This window comes from Cololabis saira, chromosome 12 (assembly GCF_033807715.1).
Source record: "Cololabis saira isolate AMF1-May2022 chromosome 12, fColSai1.1, whole genome shotgun sequence".
NCBI classification, from domain to species: domain Eukaryota; kingdom Metazoa; phylum Chordata; class Actinopteri; order Beloniformes; family Belonidae; genus Cololabis; species Cololabis saira.
The window spans coordinates 9069694-9092696 of NC_084598.1; the positions used below are offsets into that span (position 1 = coordinate 9069694).

The window sequence follows — 23003 nt, forward strand, 5'->3', positions numbered from 1 at the left end:
AAGAAAACAGTCAATAAGGGTTCATATGTGTTAGATTTTTCTGTTGGAGTCATAACAGAGAAGAATATTGTTGTTACCATGGATAATGTTTCTGATGATACCTGCACTTTTGCTGATGTGCTCCTCGTAGCCCTGGTTGGAACATCGGTGTTTCCCCTCACAAGATACTGGTTTATCCGCGAGCCAATCCTTCGCTGAAACTTGGAGGAAGCTGCGCAAAGTCTCAGTCCCATTTCTGTGAGCCACAGGTTGCTCCGTATGGACATCGGGGGATGAATATTTGTCACCACCGACTTTCCAGGTGACAGAGAAATGACTGAGCCGAGGACCAACCAGAAGACAGGTAACGTTCACCGGTCCCTTGTTGTGAAGCTGCTCCAGTGGTGGAGCCTGAACATAAACACCAACTACCTGAGACCAAGCTGGAGTCACTGAAACAAGAGCATCAGGTTAGACGCTTAAAACTACAAAACTCAACTCACAATTATGAGAAAAGTGTCCAACATCTGTAAAATATGATTTAAAAGAGTATAATTGTGTTTATTCTTGATAAAAGGTTACATGTGTATGGGTTACGTCCAGTACTCGAGTTGTAAAAAAAAAAAATCAGGGGGGATGGTGGATTTTATCATATGGGGACAGATAATTTGTGCTGATTACAAATAATATAATATATTACAAATAATAGCAGTGACCAAAACACCTGCAGAAATACTGCAGGAATGACATAGCAGCAGTTAAATGCAGCCTTCTGTAAGCTTTAAATATCCACTGGGCTTACATCAAATACATCAAAACACAAAAATAAAAAACACTTTTCTGAACTTATCAATATGACTCTGTCCTTCACAGAATAAGTAAAATGGATCACTGCAAAAACTCAAAATCCTAACAAGAATATTTGTCTTATTTCTAGTTAAAATGTCTCATTTTAGTAAAAAAAATCTCATTAGACTTAAAACAAGACTGATCACTGGAAAAAACAACAATTTTCACCTGTTTCAAGTAGATTTTCACTTGAAATAAGTAGAAAAATCTGCCAGTGGAACAAGATTTTTTTGCTTGTAATAAGAAGATAAATCTTGTCCCACTGGCAGATTTTTCTACTTATTTCAAGTGAAAATTTTCTTGAAACAGGTGAAAATTGTCAAATAAGTTATTTTTCCGGTGTTATTTTTCTGGTGATGACTCTAAATGTTGAAATAGCAGTAAAACCACATTCATTGATGAAATGACATAAGGGATGGAAAGGGGGGATGGCAGTTTTACAGGGGGGGATGATTTTGACTGTTTTTATTTCAGGGGGGATGCCATCCCCCCTCATCCCCCCTCATCCCCCCTCAACTCCAGTACTGGTTACGTCACAGTTTACCTGAGCAGAAGCTGATGTTCCTTCTGACGGTTTTATTCAGAGAACTGTCAGACACCTCGCATGTGAAGTCCTTCCCTGTTTCCCACTCTTTCTGAGGAACATTCACTTCACTGGTAACAGTCACACGTCCATTTGTATCCATGGAGGTCTTGTTAGTAGATGAAGATATCGGTTTTAACTCAGTAAACCATTTAATTTGAGGGTTGAAGCCCCATCCTGAACACAAGACTTTCTGTTGTTGTGACTCTTCTCTGGGAGCCAGAAGAAGTTCCACTGATGGTTCCACTAGATATAACATTGAAAAAGAAAAAAACATAAATGATTCGTTTAGCAAATTATCCATTATCAATCATCTGGTTACTGACAATAATAAAAAACAATCTCACCAAAAATGTTGTTGATGGAGTTAGACACAAAAGGTTTGCTGGAGAAACCTTGGTTCACTTTGCAGGTGAAACTCATGTCCCTGGTCCAGTTTTGTGGAGGCACAGAGAACCGTGTACTGACTGAATGGAGGTCCGAGGCTTCAGGAAGATCAACATAATGCTTGTGAGAAACATCAGCTCCTTTGGCCTGAAATGTGACGTAGAGGTCGTGTGAGGAGGGCTTTGTGATGTCACACTGGAGCACAGCAACGTCTCCCTTCAGCAGGTCTGGGAGAGATCTCCTGATCTCCACCAGTGGAGCTGGACCTGCAGGACCTGGACCATGACAGCACCATGTAAAATGTACATTTTCATGTGCAAACAGTGTTATTTAAAAGTTTGGGCATCCATTCACACATGTGTTCTTTCCAGATTAATTAAAGCGATCCAAACTGAAAAATGTACACATAATAACAACATTTTTGGACCTTTCCACTCTCTGCAATATGATAGTTTGCAAACTTTGATCTTCTTACCTGAAACCTTTACCGTTTTTTTAACAGTGAAGCAGCGATGTTGAGCTTTACAAGTTAGCAGCTTCAGGTTTTTCCAGGTCCTCGATGGGACCTTCAGTTCACTGATTAAAACAGATGTGTTTGTGACTTGCTTCACTTGGTGGTTGGATGGAGGTTTCTCATCCATCAGCCAGCTCAGGTCGGCATCAAACACACTGCTGATGGAACATTTAGCATTCACATCAGTATTTGTCATGACTGTCTTGAAGCTGGGAATCTCCACATGGATGGAAGGAGGGCCACTTCCATGGACTGCAGGAAACATGGATCAGTCCTCACATAGTAATCCAACTTATTCAATCAGTACAAAATCTGTCATTAAAAAACTACTTGTTTTGGACATTATGTCTAATCTAATATTTGCTGTGAACATTTAATTTCCCAAACTTACTCTGACAAATGTTTGTTGTCTTTGTATATTCAGTGTCTTTGTGAATGGACTTGCAGGTAAAGTCTGAGCCTTTAGCCCACTCTGACATGTCCGGCTCCATCTCAGTGGTCAGACTGTAGGTTTTCTCTTCTCCCTCCACGCACTCCAGATTCCTGTCCTTGGGTTTAATGTGTGACAGACGCCGGTTGTTCTGTTGCCACTCCACACTCAGTTCTTTAGGAAAATAGCCGCTTAGGGTGCAGATGAGTCTGACTTGTGAGACCCCGAATTCACCTTCCCATACAGGATACAAGGTGATGTTTGGAGCGACGACCCGCAGCTCTGTGACAGAAAAGAGATGACAGGTCTTTACATGTTTCCTGCTTTGACTGTTTGAAAAACACAACCTGATTTGATTTCATTCATACGTACCTTCAGATTCTGGTTGGTAACCAGTTGACATGAGTCTTAATTCTAAGTGTAGTGTGTTTGTTTTCGGGTAGATGGCAGAGTTGTGGTTTTACAGAGTTTGGTTTTGTAGACGTGCAGAAATGGATCTGAAAGTCTGTTGCACAGATGTTGAGCTTGACAAGAGTGATCAGGTTGTACAGAGAGGAAGCTTTGTGTAACACCCAGGTCCAAAAAGGAACCAAATACAGAAGTGAAACCACACAAAGAGCAGCAGAGCATTGCAGACAGCAGGTGTGAGGTGCGGTTATGCCAGTAAAAGAAACAGAGAGCACATTTAAATATCTCACGTTTGTTTACATAAACCATCAGATGGACTTCTTCTCATGACTTTGCCAAAGGTTTTAATTACAAGTCTAGTAATTATAGAGCGAAAAGGTAACCGACTGTGAGATCTCCTGATTAACACACCCAGGTGAACATGGTCCGTTGATTCCAGATGTGGTAGGATGAACAAAGTATCATGAAACATAAGATACAAACTGTTAAACGGCCTGATGAGTTTTATGTATTATTTAAAACTATAACAAATATGAACAGTTTCAAAGTCATGTAAGAGATTAAAAAATGGGAGAATACATGAATTGGTATCTTCACTCAAACATTTATTTAAAAAAGGATAAAAGCTTTTGGAATTACACTGAAAGAGAAATAACATTTGTGATTACTTACATGACTGAATGAAAATATAAGAAAAGTTTTGAAAAAGACAAAAAAAAAATGTTTTAATTTCTTTCTGTGTTCTCGTATTTCATTTGATCTGAAATGAGATAAAAAGAAAAAAGAGACTGATAAATGTCCATGACAAAAATCAAAGTCTATGTGTCGCTGCTGAAGAGTCTGAATTGAACACTTGATCAGAGTTTGAACATCACAGGTACAACATCGTTTCTTCTCAAACTAGAATTAAATCTCATCATAGAAAATAGAAAAACCTTTCAGCTTGTTTGTGTTGTACCTTTCGGCAGTTATGTATCTGATAACTTCATTCACCTTCAAAAACATTTGTACGTACGGAAGTAAAACCTGCAGAAAATATTTATTTCTCCTGCAATCGTCCAGACGCATGAAATAAAGTTTCACATTAATCCAGTTGGACTTTAGTCAAGAGTTAACTAGAATCATTTGCAGCTGTGAGACTACACAACCAGCACCGCTCACAGTAGACCACACACAACCTGACAATAAATGTACATACTGGAAAATAATGTGCAATATCACTCTCTGCAACGTGCAATTATGTAAATATCCATCTGTTATTTTTGTATATACTATTATTTCTTATTATTTCTTTTTCTTCTTATTATTATTATTGTACATACCAGTTTACTGTCTATAGTGTGTTATTATTACTGTATTTGTTATCACTATTTCTATTAATGCCTCTTGTTTTTTGCACTATCCCCCTTTGCTGCTGTGAACTGCAAATTTCCCCTCTGTGGGACTATTAAAGGATTATCTTATCTTATCTTATCTTAAAAGTCCTTAAGACGTTTTATTCCTGTGTTAACCTATTTTAAACAAAAACACCCTTTTTATGATTTTCATTACATTTATTGAAGGGCTTTTAATGTTTCTTTTTCCTGTACATGAATCACTGATGTTTGAAATGTTGCTGCTGAAATTACTTTTGACTTTTATTAACATGTAAGATGTAAAAATGTCAGTATTGAAATTAGTTTTGGTCTTAGTTTGTAAAAGCAGCTTTAGTGGCACAAACATTGAATATTGTCTCATATTTACTGAGAAGGTTTGCTAAATTTATTTAATGATGTCATTTAATTGTTATATAGCTTATAGCTTATTATGGTATGTCGAGTGATAAGAAGTATCCTAAACTAACTTAATTAACTCAGGTAGTGTAATATGATCAGATCTATGTCATTAACATATTTATTTTGTGCTCTTTTATATTTTTACTCAATTATATTTCTGATGCAGGTGGTACCACATTTTATTTAGTTACAAAAATATACAACAATAACTGATAAGCTTTTGTAATATAACTAGTTTTAGACTCGCACTTCTAGTATTTTGAGATGATATTCTTTTCAATGCAGTTCAGTTTTTTTTAACATCTAACCGAGTATTTCCACGCTCCTGTCTCACAAATGAAGTGAAAGATTTCCTTTGTGACACTTTTTAGTTACATTTTCATTTTTTTCTTGTTTAAATCAGTCAGAAATCTGTCCCTGCATTAAAATCTAGATGATTACCTTGAGAGCAGTGGTTCCAACAGTGAACACCAAAGTGATGAGGAAGAGGAGGATGAAGGTGATGGCGGTCTTTGCCATGTTATCTTGCTCGGCCTCCATGGCCTCGTTCCAGTGGCAGCTGCTTTCAGTCAGGAGCTCTGCTGTGGCTGCACAGTAATCAATAATAATGATGATTATATCTATTAAAATCCACATTTTTGGACACAGTGGTCAACATTTCTTTGAGGTTCCTGCAGGAGGTCATTGTGTTCTTGGACCTCACAGGTGAATATCTGTAATTAAATCAGTCAGTCTGTCGTCTGCAAGTGTCCTATGAACGTGAACAGTTTGGACCGTCTTTCTTTGATGACTCTTATATTCTTTATAGTCATTAACTTGGTCCTGTAATGATCCTGACTTGCTCTGAGAAAATCCATCATTAGTCTGGTTGCTACGACTTGGTTTGTGAGTGACTGAGAAACACAGACCCCAAGATGAAATAATGATGATAATAATAATTTTCCTTGTTTGGAGTGCAAGAGCGAGTAGAGAAACAAAGGCACACAAGGACAAGTCACACAAGCTGTGTTAGCACTCTTTCTGCAAATAACAATGAGAAAACTAGATTTATTTAATTATATTGCTGCCTTAAGTTAGTGCAGAGGTGGTATTCTTGTGAGTAAAACGTTAAATAAAAACTTTTATATCAGAACCCTACAGTTGTGTAAAACTTATATTTACGCCAAATATGACTTGGACTGGACTGTGACTGCACACTTCAAATCCACATTTAGCTCCAAATATTAGTTAAGTAAAGACATGAAGTGCAAGCAACAAATATGAACAGAACTTTTTTTTATTTATTTTCAATATGCATCAAAACACACAAACACAATGTCAATAAACACAATATCACAAGCAACAGACACTGAACCAAAAAAAAGAAAAGAGGACACAGCGACACACAACGACATCTACTACGCCTTGCACTTGTCAGGGATGCTTATGTCCAGGTTGACCAGGTTGGTTTTATCAGATGTTCTGTATCCAATGGATCTGACGATGGATTTAGTTGAGTTAGCGATGGATTCGTGGTAAACAACACAGCTGTACACCACATCAGTCTGTCTCCACTGATCCAGGCTGAGGGTTAACTGGCTGTAAGCGGAGTAAGATCCGGTGTTCTCTACAGCGTTTGTGGTACTGAACTTGTATTTGGAGTCTGCTTCCTCGTCATCAACAAACCAAGACACGAAAATGTTCTGAGGGAAGAAGTCTTTCACGTAGCAAGTCAGGGTCACCACGTCTTTTCTAGTGTGTTCTACTGGAGGCAACATAAACACTGAAGGACGCTGAGCAGCTCCTCCTGAAACCACAAGACAACAATTAGACTGTGTGATGGATGCAAATACCAGGAAACCCAGAACAGACTGGTGCTACAAGAAAAAAGCAAATAAAGTATCTAAATAACTCCCATCATGGCGTGAAAAAATCATTCAAATCCTAAATTACTTTTAGTTTTTTTGTTGCTGTTGTTATTGTTTTGTTGAAAGTGGATCCAAATGTTCTTACCGTTACTTCTCTGATAGCGGGTCTTCAGCGGGTCAATCCAGTCCTTGTGTTCAACAACGCAGTAGCGCGTGACTCCCTGGTGCCATTCATCATATGTGATGTCAAGAACGTGCTCAAAGCTTTTTCTTGTGGTTACAACCTTTACGGTACCGGCCAGTACATCATGTTCATCCTCCCACCAAATGTTTTCCACAGTTCCCTTTTTGACCTTGATTTGACATGTAAGCTGTCCCTTTTGTTTTACAAATAAGTCTTCAGCTTTGGGGGCGATGATGTTTACATCCACATCTGCTATACGACATCCTGCATCTGAGGGGAAATAAATAAAAAGCTGTTGAACAGAAGTCTTTACAAAAATATTATAATCTTAAGCTTCTTTTTTTTTTTTTTTTACAGAAAAATGAACTTTGTACTCACCACCGGGACCGAGACTGCTTGAATCCTTGTAGGTCTCATTTGCTGTCCTTTCTGAACCAGTTTTTCCCCATTTCCCCTCAAACACGCATGTAAATGTCACACCTTCACTCAACTCACTGGGTTTCACTATGAGCAAACTTGCTGAACTGTACAGCATCGTTCCGTTTGTGTCCTTTCTTTCCCCAGACAATGAACTGATCTCGTCTATTTTGCTGGTGACTTCGCTGCCGTCTTTCCTCCAACTGATCTCATATTTTTTGGGTGAAAAATCTTTGGCAAAGCAGAAGAAGGAAGCCTCATCTTTGTCATGATCAATGAAGGAACCCGTTGTAAGAGTTGGTAACTCATAAACCACGTCTGAAAAACAAACACACACACAAATATATGTTTGCAGAAGCAAGCAATAATATATTTATATATATGCAGAAGCCTAGGAAAATGCTGCCATCATCATTTAATCAAGATTTACCAGATTATTATTGGTTAAAACAATATAATCAAGTTAATAAATCTTATCTAACTTGAATAAATATAACCACATCACGATGATGCCCTTTAAAGGAAAACTTGTTTCTCTTCTTAACAAAGTGTTCATACTAATCCAGAGGAAACTATACAGGACTGTCTCAGAAAATTAGAATATTGTGATAAAGTTCTTTATTTTCTGTAATGCAATTAAAAAAACTAAAATGTCATACATTCTGGATTCATTAAAAAACAACTGAAATATTGCAAGCCTTTTATTATTTTAATATTGCTGATTATGGTTTACAGTTTAAGATTAAGATTCCCAGAATATTCAAATTTTTTGAGATAGGATATTTGAGTTTTCTTAAGTTGTAAGCCATGATCAGCAATATTAAAATAATAAAAGGCTTGCAATATTTCAAATGATTTGTAATGAATCCAGAATGTAAGACATTTTTGCATTACAGAAAATAAAAGGACTTTATCACAATATTCTAATTTTCTGAGACGGTCCTGTATATTCATTTTTATATCACATAGAGCCGAGCTTTAACACTCACTTCTGCATATACATCGAATGGCAAGCAAACACAGATTTGAAGTGAATGTTAATGATGTTAATTATAGACAGAGTGAAAACAGAGACAGAAAGAAGGACAATTATTCAGATCGATGGAAAGAAACGGACCACGCCACTGCAGTCCAGGACAGGTGAATAAGACATTTGGTACATTAGTGAAGATGGAAAAAGGACGAGACTAAATATGAACATAATAAAATTACACATCTGCCCCATTTAAACCCTCTTTTTTTTAAATTGCGGTTTGGTGGAACTTTTCCCCCAAAATTTAATCCAATTATTTCTCTCTGTGATGTTCATTTCAATTAATTTTGCAAAAGTGCAGTAAACTCTGACTCAAACAATAGTTCTCACAAAACCCACAAAATCGATGTCCTAGTGGGAACTGCACTGTAGCTATGGAGGTTTTATTATACTTATTGATTATTAGTAGCAATTTTAGTAATTAGTCACTGTCTACTTATTTTTATAAGGAGTAAATGTGACTTCATGCAGCTCATTGCTTCTTTTGTTGGCTATAAAATTATTAAATTCATTAAATCTTTCAATTAAGAAACAGTTAATCAAAAAAATAATCAAAATGGTTATACACACACATATGTATATATACATATATATATAGATCAGCTGCATCGTGTTTATACTACAAAATGCCTAAATTTAATTGTCATAAGTACAGTTACAAGTTACTACAGTACTGTGGCTGTTAAGAGGGATTTCATAACACTATTATTAAAAAGAAAAAATAATAATATTTAAGAAAATTCATTTTTGAGTAGTTACGTACAAAAATGTGAATTTGTACTTTTAAATTGAAATTAAATACTAAAAAGCAATGATTAATGACTTAGCAAAAGACTTACTTGGCTGTACAACAGTCCCTTGGACGTTCCCTGCAGCATGAGTTGCAACACATTGGAAAGGTTTCCTTGCGTCCCAGTCCTGTCTGCTCACATGGACTTGACTTATTCCAATATAAGCGCTGTTTTTCTGTACTGAAGGGTACTGGATGAAGTCTGTCAAAGACGTCCCGGCCTGGTTCCATGAGAAGGTCACTGAGGACGGCGTGAAATCGGTGGCAAGACAGCCGAGGGTGACTTTCTGTCCTCCTCCAGAGCCACATGGCATCAGAGGAAAGACCGTCGGTTTTGTGGGAGTTGCTGAAACAGGAGAAACACATGTAAAATGGAAATTAAAACAAATTCAATGTTTTATGTTATATACTCATAATTTTTCTCAAATAACTGAGGTGAAGTTACTGCTTTGATGCAATGATTTAATAAAGACCAGCATAAACCAAAAACTGAGGAATGTTGAAGGTTTCAAAGTCCCTCTGTGAATGAAAATTGCTGCTTTCCCATTTGATTTAGTAATTTGTCATATTAATATTAACCTCCCTCAATAGTCTTTAAAAAATTTTTTTAACCGTTTAACTAAAAGTGGAATTCCTCTTCAGAGCACCATTCGAACAGTAGTTTGTCATATTTTAAAAATATTAATAAATAACTATCCATCAACTGAGTTACTGGCATAATTATACTACAAATGTTCTGCATTTGTGTTACCAGATGAAACGATATCTTACCTGATGAAACAGTCACCATTGTACCTTTTCCCCAGTAGTCAAAAGCAACGTAACACAGTGATGAATCTACTTAACTCTGAGTATAAAAAGTCTGTTCCACTAACAGTGAACACAAAACTCATTAAAAATTAAAAATGAATCTCACTTTCTCATGAAATTCATTCAAATTGGCCAAATCATGTAGATTTTAATGTTTTAAACAATGTTGCATTTGAGAAAATTGGATTTTGTCAGTAGAAACGCTGTAAGAACATTTCACTTTGAGACCTTATAAGATAATAACCTACACTTTAACATAAAAGGGACATTTAAAAGTATAAAACAATCCAACTGTTAACTTTAAATAGTATAAATCTTACCTGATGACACCGTTACCATCGTGCCTTTTCCCCAGTAGTCGAAAGCCCAGTTATCACAGTAGAAATAGTCTATTCACACTCCAAACAAAAACTTCTACCATTAGGTCCTGTTGTTTCCTTTATGTAGTTAGCTTTTAAAAGTCTTTAATTTAAGATTAATTAAAAACAGAATTATTATTAAACTGAATTCAATGATATCAGGTTCTTATTGTTATTTGTACACATTTTTGTCAAGTGACAAAAATCTGATGGTCGCTGACTGATAGTTGTGGCAACGTGAAAACAAAAAATCATAGATTTCAAGTTTATTTTTTAATTGAGAAATAATGACGTTTTCCTACCGACAGTGAACATGGTGCCTTTTCCCCAGTAGTCAAAAGCGTCGTCACAGTAAAACAAACCATGAATTACACGAAACTAAAACCTGATCACAGTTTAATAGTTTCCATCTCAATCTTTTATGATAGTATGTAATCTATAAAATCTAATATTCAGTATATTTCCATTGCATCTTAGAATTCAACAATAAGATTATTAAATTGACGAGATTTCATAAACAACGTTAAGACATTACAATAACAGATTTGTTGTACAGTTTTCAGAAATTAATGACCTGAATGGCATCAACTGTATTTCCCCAAAACAGATAAATTGCTGTTTTTAAGGCAAAATCTTCACATTAAAGGAAAAAAAAATAGTTTGACTTACCTGAAGTGACTGTAACCGTTGTGCCTTTCCCCCAGTAGTCAAAAGCGTAATCACAGTGTTGCATCTCAACATATCCATCATACAAAAACTTCCCAAAGACTCGGTTGATGCCACTGAGGTCTAAATGTTCTACACTGAACATTACAATATGATATTTATTACCTTCATATTATTAAATTGAAATAAAGAGCTGTCTCGACCTGCTGTGACGGTTACCACTGTTCATTTTCTTGAGTTGTCAAAAGCACAGTCACAATGTTATATGTGAGAATATTTAATACACTAAACAATGTTTTTTAAGATGTCATTGATGCATCTAAAGTCTAAATCAAACAGTGTAAAATTCTGGACCAAAAACAAAAAGCTCTGTTTTTTACCTGTTGTGACAGTGACCACCGTTCCTTTTCCCCAGTAGTCAAAGTAGCCATCACAGTGACACGTTTCTATAGTACTATAGTACAAAAACGTCTCACACACTTGTTTTAATTCACTAAATGATCTGACTTTACAGGAAATACCAGAACATGCCCAAAAAGTGTCTGGAGATTTCATATAGTTTAGATCCTAGTTGTGTAATTAATGAAACTAATGTAAATATGATTATAAATCATAGAAAAGTATTGAATTGTTTCAACTACATGTATATCAGGTTTTTACTTACCAGAAGTTACTGTGACTTGTGTTCCTTTCCCCCAGTAGTCAAAGGAGCCGTAGTACACAGTGATGTATGTCAGTTGACTTCATGTACAAATACTTGGTTTTAATTAAAGAAAAAAAAGTCCTTCAGGGTTACTTATGAGGCCATTCCTTCTCTACAGTTTTTGGGGATTCTCCCTTGAGATATTTGTTTCCTGTGGTTTGAATGAAATAAAGTTACATCTGTTTGCCAACAGTCAGCATAAACTTCCTCTTTGTCAGACAGACCATTGTCGGCTCCATGTCCAACACTTCACACATCACATACACCATTTTAATGTATTGATGATAATATATATTAAAGTTTACACTCTGAAATGAATAAATTATATTTTTTTTAATATAGCCATCTGATCTGTCATGAAGATTTCACTCAACCAAACTGCAAAAAACTACAAGTGGCTTTTTAACGTTTTGGTTCATTAGGTCTGTTTTACAGTGCAGAGAGATTAGCAGCAGAGTGACATGAGCTCTCTTGGGTTGGTTGAAGACCAGACATGCTGCTGCATCTGGATCATCTGCAGAGGTTTAACTGAGCAGCAGGAAGGCCGACCAACAAGGAATGAACCCTCGAGCACCCTGCAGAGGGTGTAGAGCTGGTCCAGTGTTCCAGGGCCGGGACGGAAAACTCCATTGTTCCTCCTGAATCGGACGTTCAACTATCGGCCGTATTCTCCTCTCCAGTACCCTGGCGTAGACTTTCCCGGGGAGGCTGAGAAGTGTGATCCCCCTATAGTTGGAACACACTCTCTGGTCCACCTTTTTAAACAGAGGGACCACCACCCCGGTTTGCCACCACAGCGGCACCGTCCCCTTCCTCCATGCAATGCCGCAGAGGCGTGTCAACCAAGACAGCCCTACGACATCCAGAGACTTGAGGTACTCGGGGCAAATCTCATCCACCCCCAGTGCCACTGAGGAGCTTACGAACCACCTTAGTGACCTCGGCTTGGGTGATGGATGAGCACGTCCCCGAGTCCTTACCCTCTCAGTCGGGTTGAGGAGATCCTCGAAGTATTCCTTCCACTGTCCGACGATGTCCCCAGTCGAGGTCAACAACTCCCCACACGCACCGTAAATGGTGCCAGCAGAGTACTGCTTCCCCCTTCTGAGGCGCCGAACGGTCCGCCAGAATTTCCTCGAGGCCAACCGAAAGTCTTCCTCCATGGCCTCCCCGAACTCCTCCCAGACCCGAGTTTTTGCCTCCAGGACTGCCCGAGTTGCGGTTTGCTTGTCCTGCCGGTACCTATCTACTGTGTCAGGAGTCCCACAGGCTAACATGGCCCGGTAGGACTCCTTCTTCAGTTTGACGACATCCTTTACTTCCGGTGTCCACCACCGGGTTCTAGGATTGCCGCCACGACAGGCACCGGAGACCTTGCGTCCACAACTTCGAGCTGCGACAACAATGGAGGCAGAGAACATGGTCAACTCGGACTCAATGTCCCCAGCCTCCGCCGGGATCTGAGAGAAGTTCTCTCGGAGGTGAGAGTTGAAAACGTCCCTGACAGAGGGCTCAGCCAGACGTTGCCAACAGACCCTCACAATCCGTTTGGGTCTGCGCGGTCAGTCCAACGTCCTCCTCCGCTAGCGCATCCAACTCACCACCAGGTGGTGATCAGTTGACAGCTCAGCCCCTCTCTTCACCCGAGTGTCCAAGACATGCGGCCGAAGGTCAGATGAAACGTCAACAAAGTCGATCATTGACCTCCGGCCTCGGGTGTCCTGGTGCCACGTGCACTGATGGACACCCTTATGTTTGAACATGGTGTTCGTTATGGACAAACACCATGTCCACAAGTCCAACAACAAAGCACCACTCGGGTTCAGATCGCGGAGGCCGTTCCTCCCAATCACGCTTCTCCAGGTATCACTGTCATTGCCATCGTGAGCGTTGAAGTCCCCCAGTAGAACAATGGAGTCCCCAGTTGGAGCACTATCCAGTACTCCTCCCAGAGAGCCCAAGAAGGCCGGGTACTCCATACTGCTGTTCGGCCCGTAGGCACAAACAACAGTGAGAGACCTTTTCCCGACCCGAAGCGTCCCTCTCGTTCACCGGGGTAAACTCCAACACATGGCGACTGAGCTGAGGGGCTAAACAAGCCCACACCAGCTCACCACCTCTCACCCTGAAGCAACTCCAGAGTAGTGGAGGGTCCAGCCCCTTTCAAGGAGCTGGTTACAGAGCCCAAGCTATGTGTGGAGGTGAGCCCGACTATCTCTAGCCGGTATCTCTCAACCTCCCGCACAAGCTCCGGCTCCTTCCCCACCAGCGAGGTGATATTCCATGTCCCCACTGCGAGGGTTTTGGTCCAGGGATTGGGTCGTCGAGGCACCCCGCCACGACTGCTACCCAGACCACATGGCACTGGGCCTACGGGAAGGCGAAGGTCCTTGATTTTTTGTTAACCATGATGAGCTTAGGTTTATTCATTCCAACAATATTTTTGTAATGGTTAGAAATGTAGAACTACATCATAAATACCTGAAGGTGTTCTGGCTTAATCCATACTTATTATATCTGGTGAAGTTTTCCGGTGTCAGTAAGCTTCGAAGCTGCACCTCCAACTGTGTAGCAGGACTCCAGCTCCGGCTCTTTAACTCTCGGTCCTCGAGGGCCGCTGTCCTGCATGTGTCATTTGAATCAGGTGTGTTAGAGTTGGGAAGCATGTAAGACCTGCAGGACAGACGTCCTTGAGCACAGGAGCTGAGGAGCCCTGCTGTATAGAAAAGGAAAACATCAGTGAATGCTGTAGTGGTTACTATAACTACCCTTCAACATGTTCTTAGCATATTTTGCATAATTGTTTTAGGAATATAGTGACACGTAAAACTGTCAACAAACAAACACATGCACTAATATATCTACTAAAAGAGGGATCTTCAAGTCCGGTTCCTTGAGGCCCGCTGTCCTGCATGTTTTAGATACTTCCCAGCTCCAACACACCTGATTCCAATTAAGTCATCGTTAGCACTTTATCAAGGTCTATTAATGACAGTCATTTGTATCAGGGTGTGTTAAAACCAGGGAAACATCTAAAACATGCAGGACAGCTGACCTCAAGAACTGGAATTGGAGACCTCTGTAATACAGTAAAGTATGGCAGGAGATCTCATGCACGTCTGGGATGTAAAATCCATCATGTCTACTTGGCCGCTGTATTTGAATCACAGTGCAGCAAAGGAATGCACATGATCAGGAATACTTTTGAGGATAATACCTCAAAAGAACAATTATTTGAGTTCTTACAAAGGTATTTAATGATCTCACGTGTTAAACCATCAGAGGGAACAACCCTTTTTAGTGCTGTGAAATGGTTTAAATCCGTGAATTTGAATCATGTGATATTTATGTACTGTAGGTGTGTGAGTGTCTAGGATGTTGAGTTTCTCATCAGTTTCTTTTTTTTTGTGAGGGGTGTGAGTGGAGATCCATGCAAATTATTACAGTTTACACACTTTTAAGAAAATGTGCTTATGTTTTTTGTCACATGTTGATAAAATATGGTACATACTGAATGGATAACAATAACTTCCATGTTCATAACTTACAAGTTCACCTCCGGCCTGCTTTGGTGAGAGCTGCTGTCATTGTCAGTCTGTTCATGAGTTTAGTTTTCAGTCTAAAGTTCCAGTTTGTCGTCTGGATGCGGAAGCACCTGCTGTGGTGAAGATTGTTTCCTGTATGTTACATAAATATTAGCCAGTAGTTGATAACCACAAGTTCAAATATGTGCACAGGCTGTACAGACTTTTTCATGTCCAAACTTTTACTTTTTGAAACTGTCTTTCTCGTTTGTGAGTGACTCACATTTAAAACATACTTTCATAAACACAAAATCACTGTCACGTGCAGCAGACAGAAATGCTATGCAGGTGAAAGTAATTTTGCTTATAAATAAACATAAAATCAACAGTGTTGTGACAAAAATATCAGTTTTATTTATGACGCAGTTAAAAAAGAGAAAAAAAGGTAGGTCACTGAAAAGTTTGTGGAAGATTAGAGCTCAGAGTTTATTGTAGCCTCCAGGGTCAGCTGACTGTCTGTTTGTGCTAAAATGCTGCTAAGAATCATAATGAAGCTCACAGTCACTGCAAGAGACTGAGGCCCCTTTTACACGTAGCAAAAACAGTGGTGTTTTCATGCGTTTTGGCTGTTCGTTTACACGAAAACGAAGCTCAAAGTCAGCAAAAACTATCATTTCTGAAAACTCCAGCCAAAGTGGAGATTTGCAAAAACTCCGTCTTCACGTTTGCTTGTAAAAGGAGAGATACGTCCATTTAGGCTTCAGAACGTCACATTATGCGACAGAAACGACACCAGCATCATGTGTGCGACCTGCGTTTACAATTTGTTTTGCCACGTCAATGTTTCCTTGTATTGTACTTGTTTTATATTCTAAAGTCACACCTAAAAGTAACTCCACTTCTCTGTCACTCCAAACGAAAGATTCTCGTTCATCTTGGAAGTAACTGGAAGTTACTCGTGTCATTTGTTGACGTTTTTTTCCAGGAATCCGATTGGCTAGCATGACTTTATGCTTCTCGTTACACTGCCCCCTGTAGGTTTGGCTGCTCATAGCACCTTAACAATGTATTTATGCGGGTTCGTGTAAATGATGGTATTTTTCAAAGCGTAGAGGGGGAAATATCAGTTTTTGTAAATACCTGGCTATGTGTAAACGTGGCCTAAGTCAGCCACCATCACTGTCATCAGGTCATTTCTCACCTCTGACCTCTCATCTTATCATTGGTCAGATCAGTTGGTAAATATGTAAAATATCCATGTCTTACTCAGTAGTCTCAGTAGTTTTATTGACTTTGTTAGAATGAATGATATCACTTCTCATAGATGGCTACTTAACTGATTAAAAAAGTTAGTACCACAAACCTCTTGGCGCCTGAGGGCCGTGAAGATTTTTTTAAAGACACTTCTCTTTACATCACAGAGTTTTGTTGAAGACAGTGATATGTTTTTCACTGTCGTCGTCGTCGTCGTCATCATCTTACACTGCTTTTATTCACTGAGACAATGAGGTTTTGTCTTTAATGTATTACAGTATAAATGACAATCCACTATTGTCATTTCTACTGTAGTTCAGTACCTCATATAAACTTCACACTGGGTACTGAACATGACATACTTGCTGTTATTGTAATTTTATTTCACATTTTAAGAAGTACAAAACTGAGGTAGTACTCACATGTCATCAAATTCTACTAAACTACATTTAGTGATTGCCTTAATTTTTGTGAAAAAGAAGAAAAATAGTGTTACATGCCCTCCAATATTAAGGCAAATATAATATATAATTTACTGTATACCGAATCCTTGTGATTTGTTGAAATGATGGGATGTTTTTCTTGAGGTATGTTGGTTTTATGCTTCATCCGAGTTCAGGACAGGTTTTTGTAATGGCATTTATCACCGTGGTTCCCACCCCACACAGTGACACATGTCATTACAAAAACCTTGTCACATGTCGTCTACGAGTCCACAGGTCTCCGGCAAAGCTTTCTCTCCAATAAGGTTGAAGGTTTTGTTTATATCTGTAAAATATCATCAATTTCAGTTCCTGATGAAATTATGAAGTAAACGCTATTTCTATTTTTTTATCTTTTGTGCTATTTTCAACATGAATTAAAAAAAAAGAAACAAATAAAGAAGAAAAGATTAAATATAGTGGGACAATTTTGTAAATTTTTTAAATAATACTTTTTGTAAATGTACATCTTTTTTTACCTTATGTTAATTTTACGATGTGAAGATGTAGGTCTGCAGTTATTATCAGTTGGTGTTATTTTTGTAACAGGACGTGTCACTGTGGCCGCTAGTGGTTCAGCCTCTTACTAAAACTTCAGTGTTTAACAATACAACACATATAATATACTTCTTCTTGTTCTAGCGTAACATTGGTCCTTTACCACTTTTAGATTAGGATAGATAGGTTTTGCAGTAATAATTATCATGACATGTGTTTCCCAGATTTTTAAAAGTAACAGTGGACTTCTTTCATTTGTTCTTTGTCCTTCACTTTAGTTGAGGACAGGTTTTTGTATCGTCTTTTTTCACTGGGTTCCATCCTCCACAGTGAAAAACACTCATTCAAAAACCTGAACATGAACTACAGTTTTAATTTTTTTAGTGCCGAGTGCATAAAACAAGACAAAACAAAAGCAATAAAACAATGCAGACTAGAAATATTAACAGATTCTGACTCCAAAGGGTTAAATATGCAGGAATGTATGATTATATTAATTTACAACATCCGATCTTTACTGTAAGTAACATATATTCACTTCTGAACTTATGTTCCACCATGTCATTCAGGGTGGAATAAATAAATAAAAACAATTTTTGGCATTTAATTTTGCACGTTTGCTTCATTCAAAATCTCGTCTTTCTTCTTTGTCTAAAATAACCTTTTTAAACCTCTAAAACCTTTCAGTGATCTCTTTTTCTTTTACCACAGTGAGGCTTATTTCCAGTTCACTGCAGAACAGGTTTTTGTATTACCATATATCACTGTGGTAGCTGCCATGGTACACTGTGATAAACCCTCCTACAAAAACCTTCGTCTGAACATCTCACCAAACTGTCAGTGTTTTTGTACTCAGACTCCATCAGGAACTTTTCACTTTACTCTACACACATATTCTTTTCTTGCAACACATCTCAAAATAGCAACATATAAGAGTTTGTGTGTGATAAAACATTTGTTTTCTTTATATATTAAATGCTTTATGTTGCTTGACGCCCCGTCAGTCATCCTTTTGTCACTTGAATTTAACAAAACTGCTCCAAAAGCATATCCGTCAAATCCACTGTCAAGAAACTCACAACTCATTTTTGATTGTTTACAATAAATTATGTTTAATAAATTATTCATTTTATTTCTTGTCAAATAAATGGCTGCTATATTAACTCATTAGTTGGCTAATACTTAGTTCAGTTCAGCTTTATTTTTATATCATCAAATCAACAAATGTCATCTCAAGACTAAAATTAAACTAATTTGAAATTAGTCCAATTAATGAAAACCCAATCAAAACACCAATATTAATTATAACCTAGATAAGGAAACCAACAGGTTGAACAAAGACTGTAATAGATAATCGAGTGGTCATACTTTTATTTAGTTTTATACATTTACAGTTGCAAGAGGTTTTTGTCACAGGATTTATCACTGTGGTAGTTATTGTACACTGTGATACATCCTGATACAAAAACTCCACCCAGCACCCTGACTTTAATGCTGCACTTGAGCTTTTATGTAGCGTTGTATCCCAATGACAGCTTTTTAAAATGTAATATTTTTTTTTTAATTGAATATATATAAATACATACATAAAATTATATACTGTATATATCCTTTGATTTATTTCAAACTTTACTTTTTCCAACATAACAATGGGGGAGAGTCAGTTTGTTGTTGTGAGGTTTTTGTATGGGTGTGTATCATTGTGCCCCCCCATTCCATCACCATGAAAAACTCCAGTACAAAAACCAAATGCACTATTGCACGCTGGATATATACCGCCTTCAGGTAAGAAAAACATGATTTCAATCGGTTGTCTCTCAGGAAATTAGCACATGGGATGAATATTTATTACAAATGAATTGAACATTTAATTTGGTAATAGTATGAATGATTTCTTCTTCATCTGCCATATGTTACTAACATTATTATTATTGTAGTAGTTGTTATTGTTCACACATAATAATAATGATAAACCTTCAAGAAAGGCTCACTGTGTGTATAATGGGATAAAACTTCTGGTGGTTTGTCAGAATTTTCTTTGAAGTGTTAGAGTTGCAGAATTTTACGGGTTAGTTTGTTGGATTTTCAGGATATTTTAAATCTGGATCAGAGAAGAGGAGTATTGGCAGGATGAGGAGAATTATTACTTATTTAGTTTAAATCACTGTGAAAGTTTTTATTTATATCTGGTTGATGATTCAGTTATGAAATTAATGGAGATGATATATATGATATAAAAATCCTGCTTAATTTACATTTTTTTTGTGGTGTTTTTTTTCTAAAATTGTATTTCTAAATACATTTATGAAATGCTCTAAATAGAGATTGTAGGGCATTATTATGTAAAGATTTTAACTAATACATGTGAACTTACTTGCATTTAGTGTGTGACCCAGGTCAGACTTCTTTTTCCCATCTTGATTATTTTAACAATTAACCATTATTTAAAAAAGACAAAGATTTTGGCAGAAATTATTATCAAAGACATTGTAATATTGTATTAATACATTTGATTTGATTTGATTTTTATTTTGTACATGTAAAAGAAAACAATTAAAGAGAAGATAAAAAAAACAAAACAAAGCAAACAAAAAAAACAAAGAATTTCATACTTTAACACTTAATATCTTATTTACATGTGCAAAAAGGAGTAGGAAGAAGTGCAAACTTATTTAATCCTACCCCCATTCACTAATCATTTATTAACACTTATTTATAATAACTAACTATACTATAATTATACTCACACACTGTACTCACACACTTACCTATACATACACATAATTGAGTATTTCTATATATTCTATCTATCTACACACATGCCCATATAAATATTTATATAAATATACTCATTTACACCATACTATCTCTATATTAACTCCATCTTCTCTATATCTATATATATCTACTTACACACATACCTGTATACATACACATACACCCATATATATATATATATATATATATATATATATATATATATATATATATATATATATATATATATATATATACCTATATATATATATATATATATATATATATATATATACACATGCATGCATACATACACATATAATTAGGTGCCAATTTCTGTTCATAAATACAAACAAATCTACCCATTCACCCAATAGTGTTTATATGCAGGCCTTCCTCTTTGTACCTTGTGAAAATCATGTTTTTATATTTGTTTTTAAACTGGTTAATGTTTGGACATTGTTTTAATTCTGAATCCATTCTGTTCCATAGTTTAATTCCACTGACTGATATAGAACATCTTTTCATTGTTGTTCGTGTTCTACGAGTCCTAATTTAGAGAACCCCTTAAATTATACCTCTCTGTCATAAAACATTTCCTGTAAGTGAGATGATAATACAGTAAGTTGTTCCTAGCTTTATACATGAATTGTGCAGTTTGGAATTCCACTATGTCAAAAAATGTGATTATTTTAGAATTGCAGAATAATTAATTGGTGTTTTCACGAAAACCAGCATTATGAATTATTATGGCTCTTTTCTGCAGTATGAATAGTGTTTGCAGTGAACTTTTATATGTATTTCCCCAAACCTCTAAACAGTAACTTAGATAAGGCAAAACCAGGGAACAGAACAGAATGTGGAGTGATTTATTATCCAGGAATTGTGCTCTGGCTAGAACTGAGATGCCTCTAGATATTTAGTTGTGGATGTGTTTAATATGAGATTTCCAGCAAATCCTGTCATCAATAATTACCCCAAGAAATGTTGTTTCATGTACTTTTTCAATGTTTACACCCTCAATCTGTACCTGTGCTTGATTGTTTTTATTGTTTCCAAATACCATAACTATACTGAGAGGATAACCTTTTGACAAATTTGATAGAAAACAAATCGGGCAATATTTTGTAATTTATGAAACTTGACAACCTTTCAGAATAATTAGCCAGAAATAATTACTCATTTGTTGAGCTTTCCTGTTTTCATGATCTACTGTAAATGCGACGTCACACTGTCACGACAAAAACAAGACTTTGCTGCCCTCTATGGGTAAAAAGTGAATCTACAAAACATTGTCAAATAAAGCGTTGAGCTGGTTTTTATTCAACAATATTCTTCAATGTTTCTGTGAGCTTTCAGTACCTATGTACATCTTTAATCATCCATCCATTTTCTACACCTGCTTTATCCTGTACAGGGTGACGGGGTCTGCTGGATCCTATCCCAGCTATTTACAGGTGAGAGTCAGGGGTTCATCCTGGACAGGTCACCAGTCCATCACAGGGCCACATATACAGACAAACAACCAGACATACTCACACTAATAGCGGAGCAGATAAGTCACATAATCGTGCATTTGGTGATACAAGCATGAAAATTGGCATGAGCAGTCTCCATGGGTCACTTGAAAAGAAAATTGGTCGGGCCATTTGAAATTTCAAGTTGGCAGCCATTTTTCAAGATGGCCGCCACCTTGGTCGATCAATTAAGTGACGTAATTGTTTGGTTGGTGATATAGGCATGAAAATTGGCATGAGCAGTCTCCATGGGTCACTTGACAAGAAAATTGTCCGGGCCACTAGAAATTTCAAGTTGGCGGCCATTTTTCAAGATGGCCGCCACCTTGGTCGATCAATTAAGTGATGTAATTGTTTGGTTGGTGATATAGGCATGAAAATTGGCATGAGCAGTCTCCATGAGTCACTTATCAAGAAAATGCTACCAGCCACTTGATGGCAGCCATTTTTCAAGATGGCCACCACCTTAGTGGAGCAGTTAAGTGATGAAGAGTTGGTTATACAAGCATGAGAATTGGCATGAGCGGTCTCATTGTTCCCTTGACAAGAAACTGCTCACAGCCAATTGGGATTTCAAGATGGCGGACATTTTTTCAAGATGGCCGCCACCTTATTGGAGCATTTAGGCAAATACAAGCATGGAAACTGCCGTGAGCCGCCACTGGATCCTCAAAAGATCAATTTGCCCATATACATTTTTTCTCAGTAAAGAGGACTTAGAGTCATTATTTTTTAAGTTTTGGATGATGCCAAAACAATTTTATGCCATGAAAAAAACCTCTAACACTGAGGCATAAAAGTACATTTGTGTTGATTTGGTGATTACGGGTAAATTAGAATAGAGATTAGACAATTGCAAAACTAAGTGCAAAGATGGTGCAGCAACCCATAGGCACTCGAGAGACCGTGAAACTCCATTTGTGTGACAGACTCACAAGGGGGAACCCAAGAGCGAGACAGTGGTGGAGTGAAGAATGAATTTATTTAAGGGAAGGGGAAAAAGGGGGTCCGGTTAGGGCAGAGGTGGTTGCTGGCACGGGGAATGGCTGGCGTGGGGAGGAGAGGACGATGGAGGGCTGAGTGGAAGCCAGGGGTAGCTTGGAGCTGGAGGGGGGCTGGGAGAACAGGCTGGTTGGAGCTGGCAGATGATAATGGTCCTGGGGAACAGCAGAAAAAAGCAGTCAGTAAACAAGCTCAAAGAACAGCAAGAATTTCAACTAAGGTTTTCACTGGGATC

At 37.6% G+C, this 23003-nt stretch overlaps 1 protein-coding gene across 1 annotated transcript in view; it reads right to left on the reverse strand.

Annotated features, from left to right (window-relative positions):
* Nucleotides 1-23003, reverse strand: part of LOC133456792 (immunoglobulin mu heavy chain-like) — a 33395-nt gene that overhangs the window by 1266 nt on the left and 9126 nt on the right. The window contains exons 3-9 of the mRNA XM_061735382.1: nt 11035-11122; nt 9246-9542; nt 2704-3024; nt 2274-2564; nt 1759-2073; nt 1373-1657; nt 102-431 (exon numbers count right to left, since the gene is read on the reverse strand). Coding sequence (XP_061591366.1) covers nt 102-431; nt 1373-1657; nt 1759-2073; nt 2274-2564; nt 2704-3024; nt 9246-9542; nt 11035-11122 — 1927 coding nt within the window. The remainder of the gene's footprint in view (nt 1-101; nt 432-1372; nt 1658-1758; nt 2074-2273; nt 2565-2703; nt 3025-9245; nt 9543-11034; nt 11123-23003) is intronic.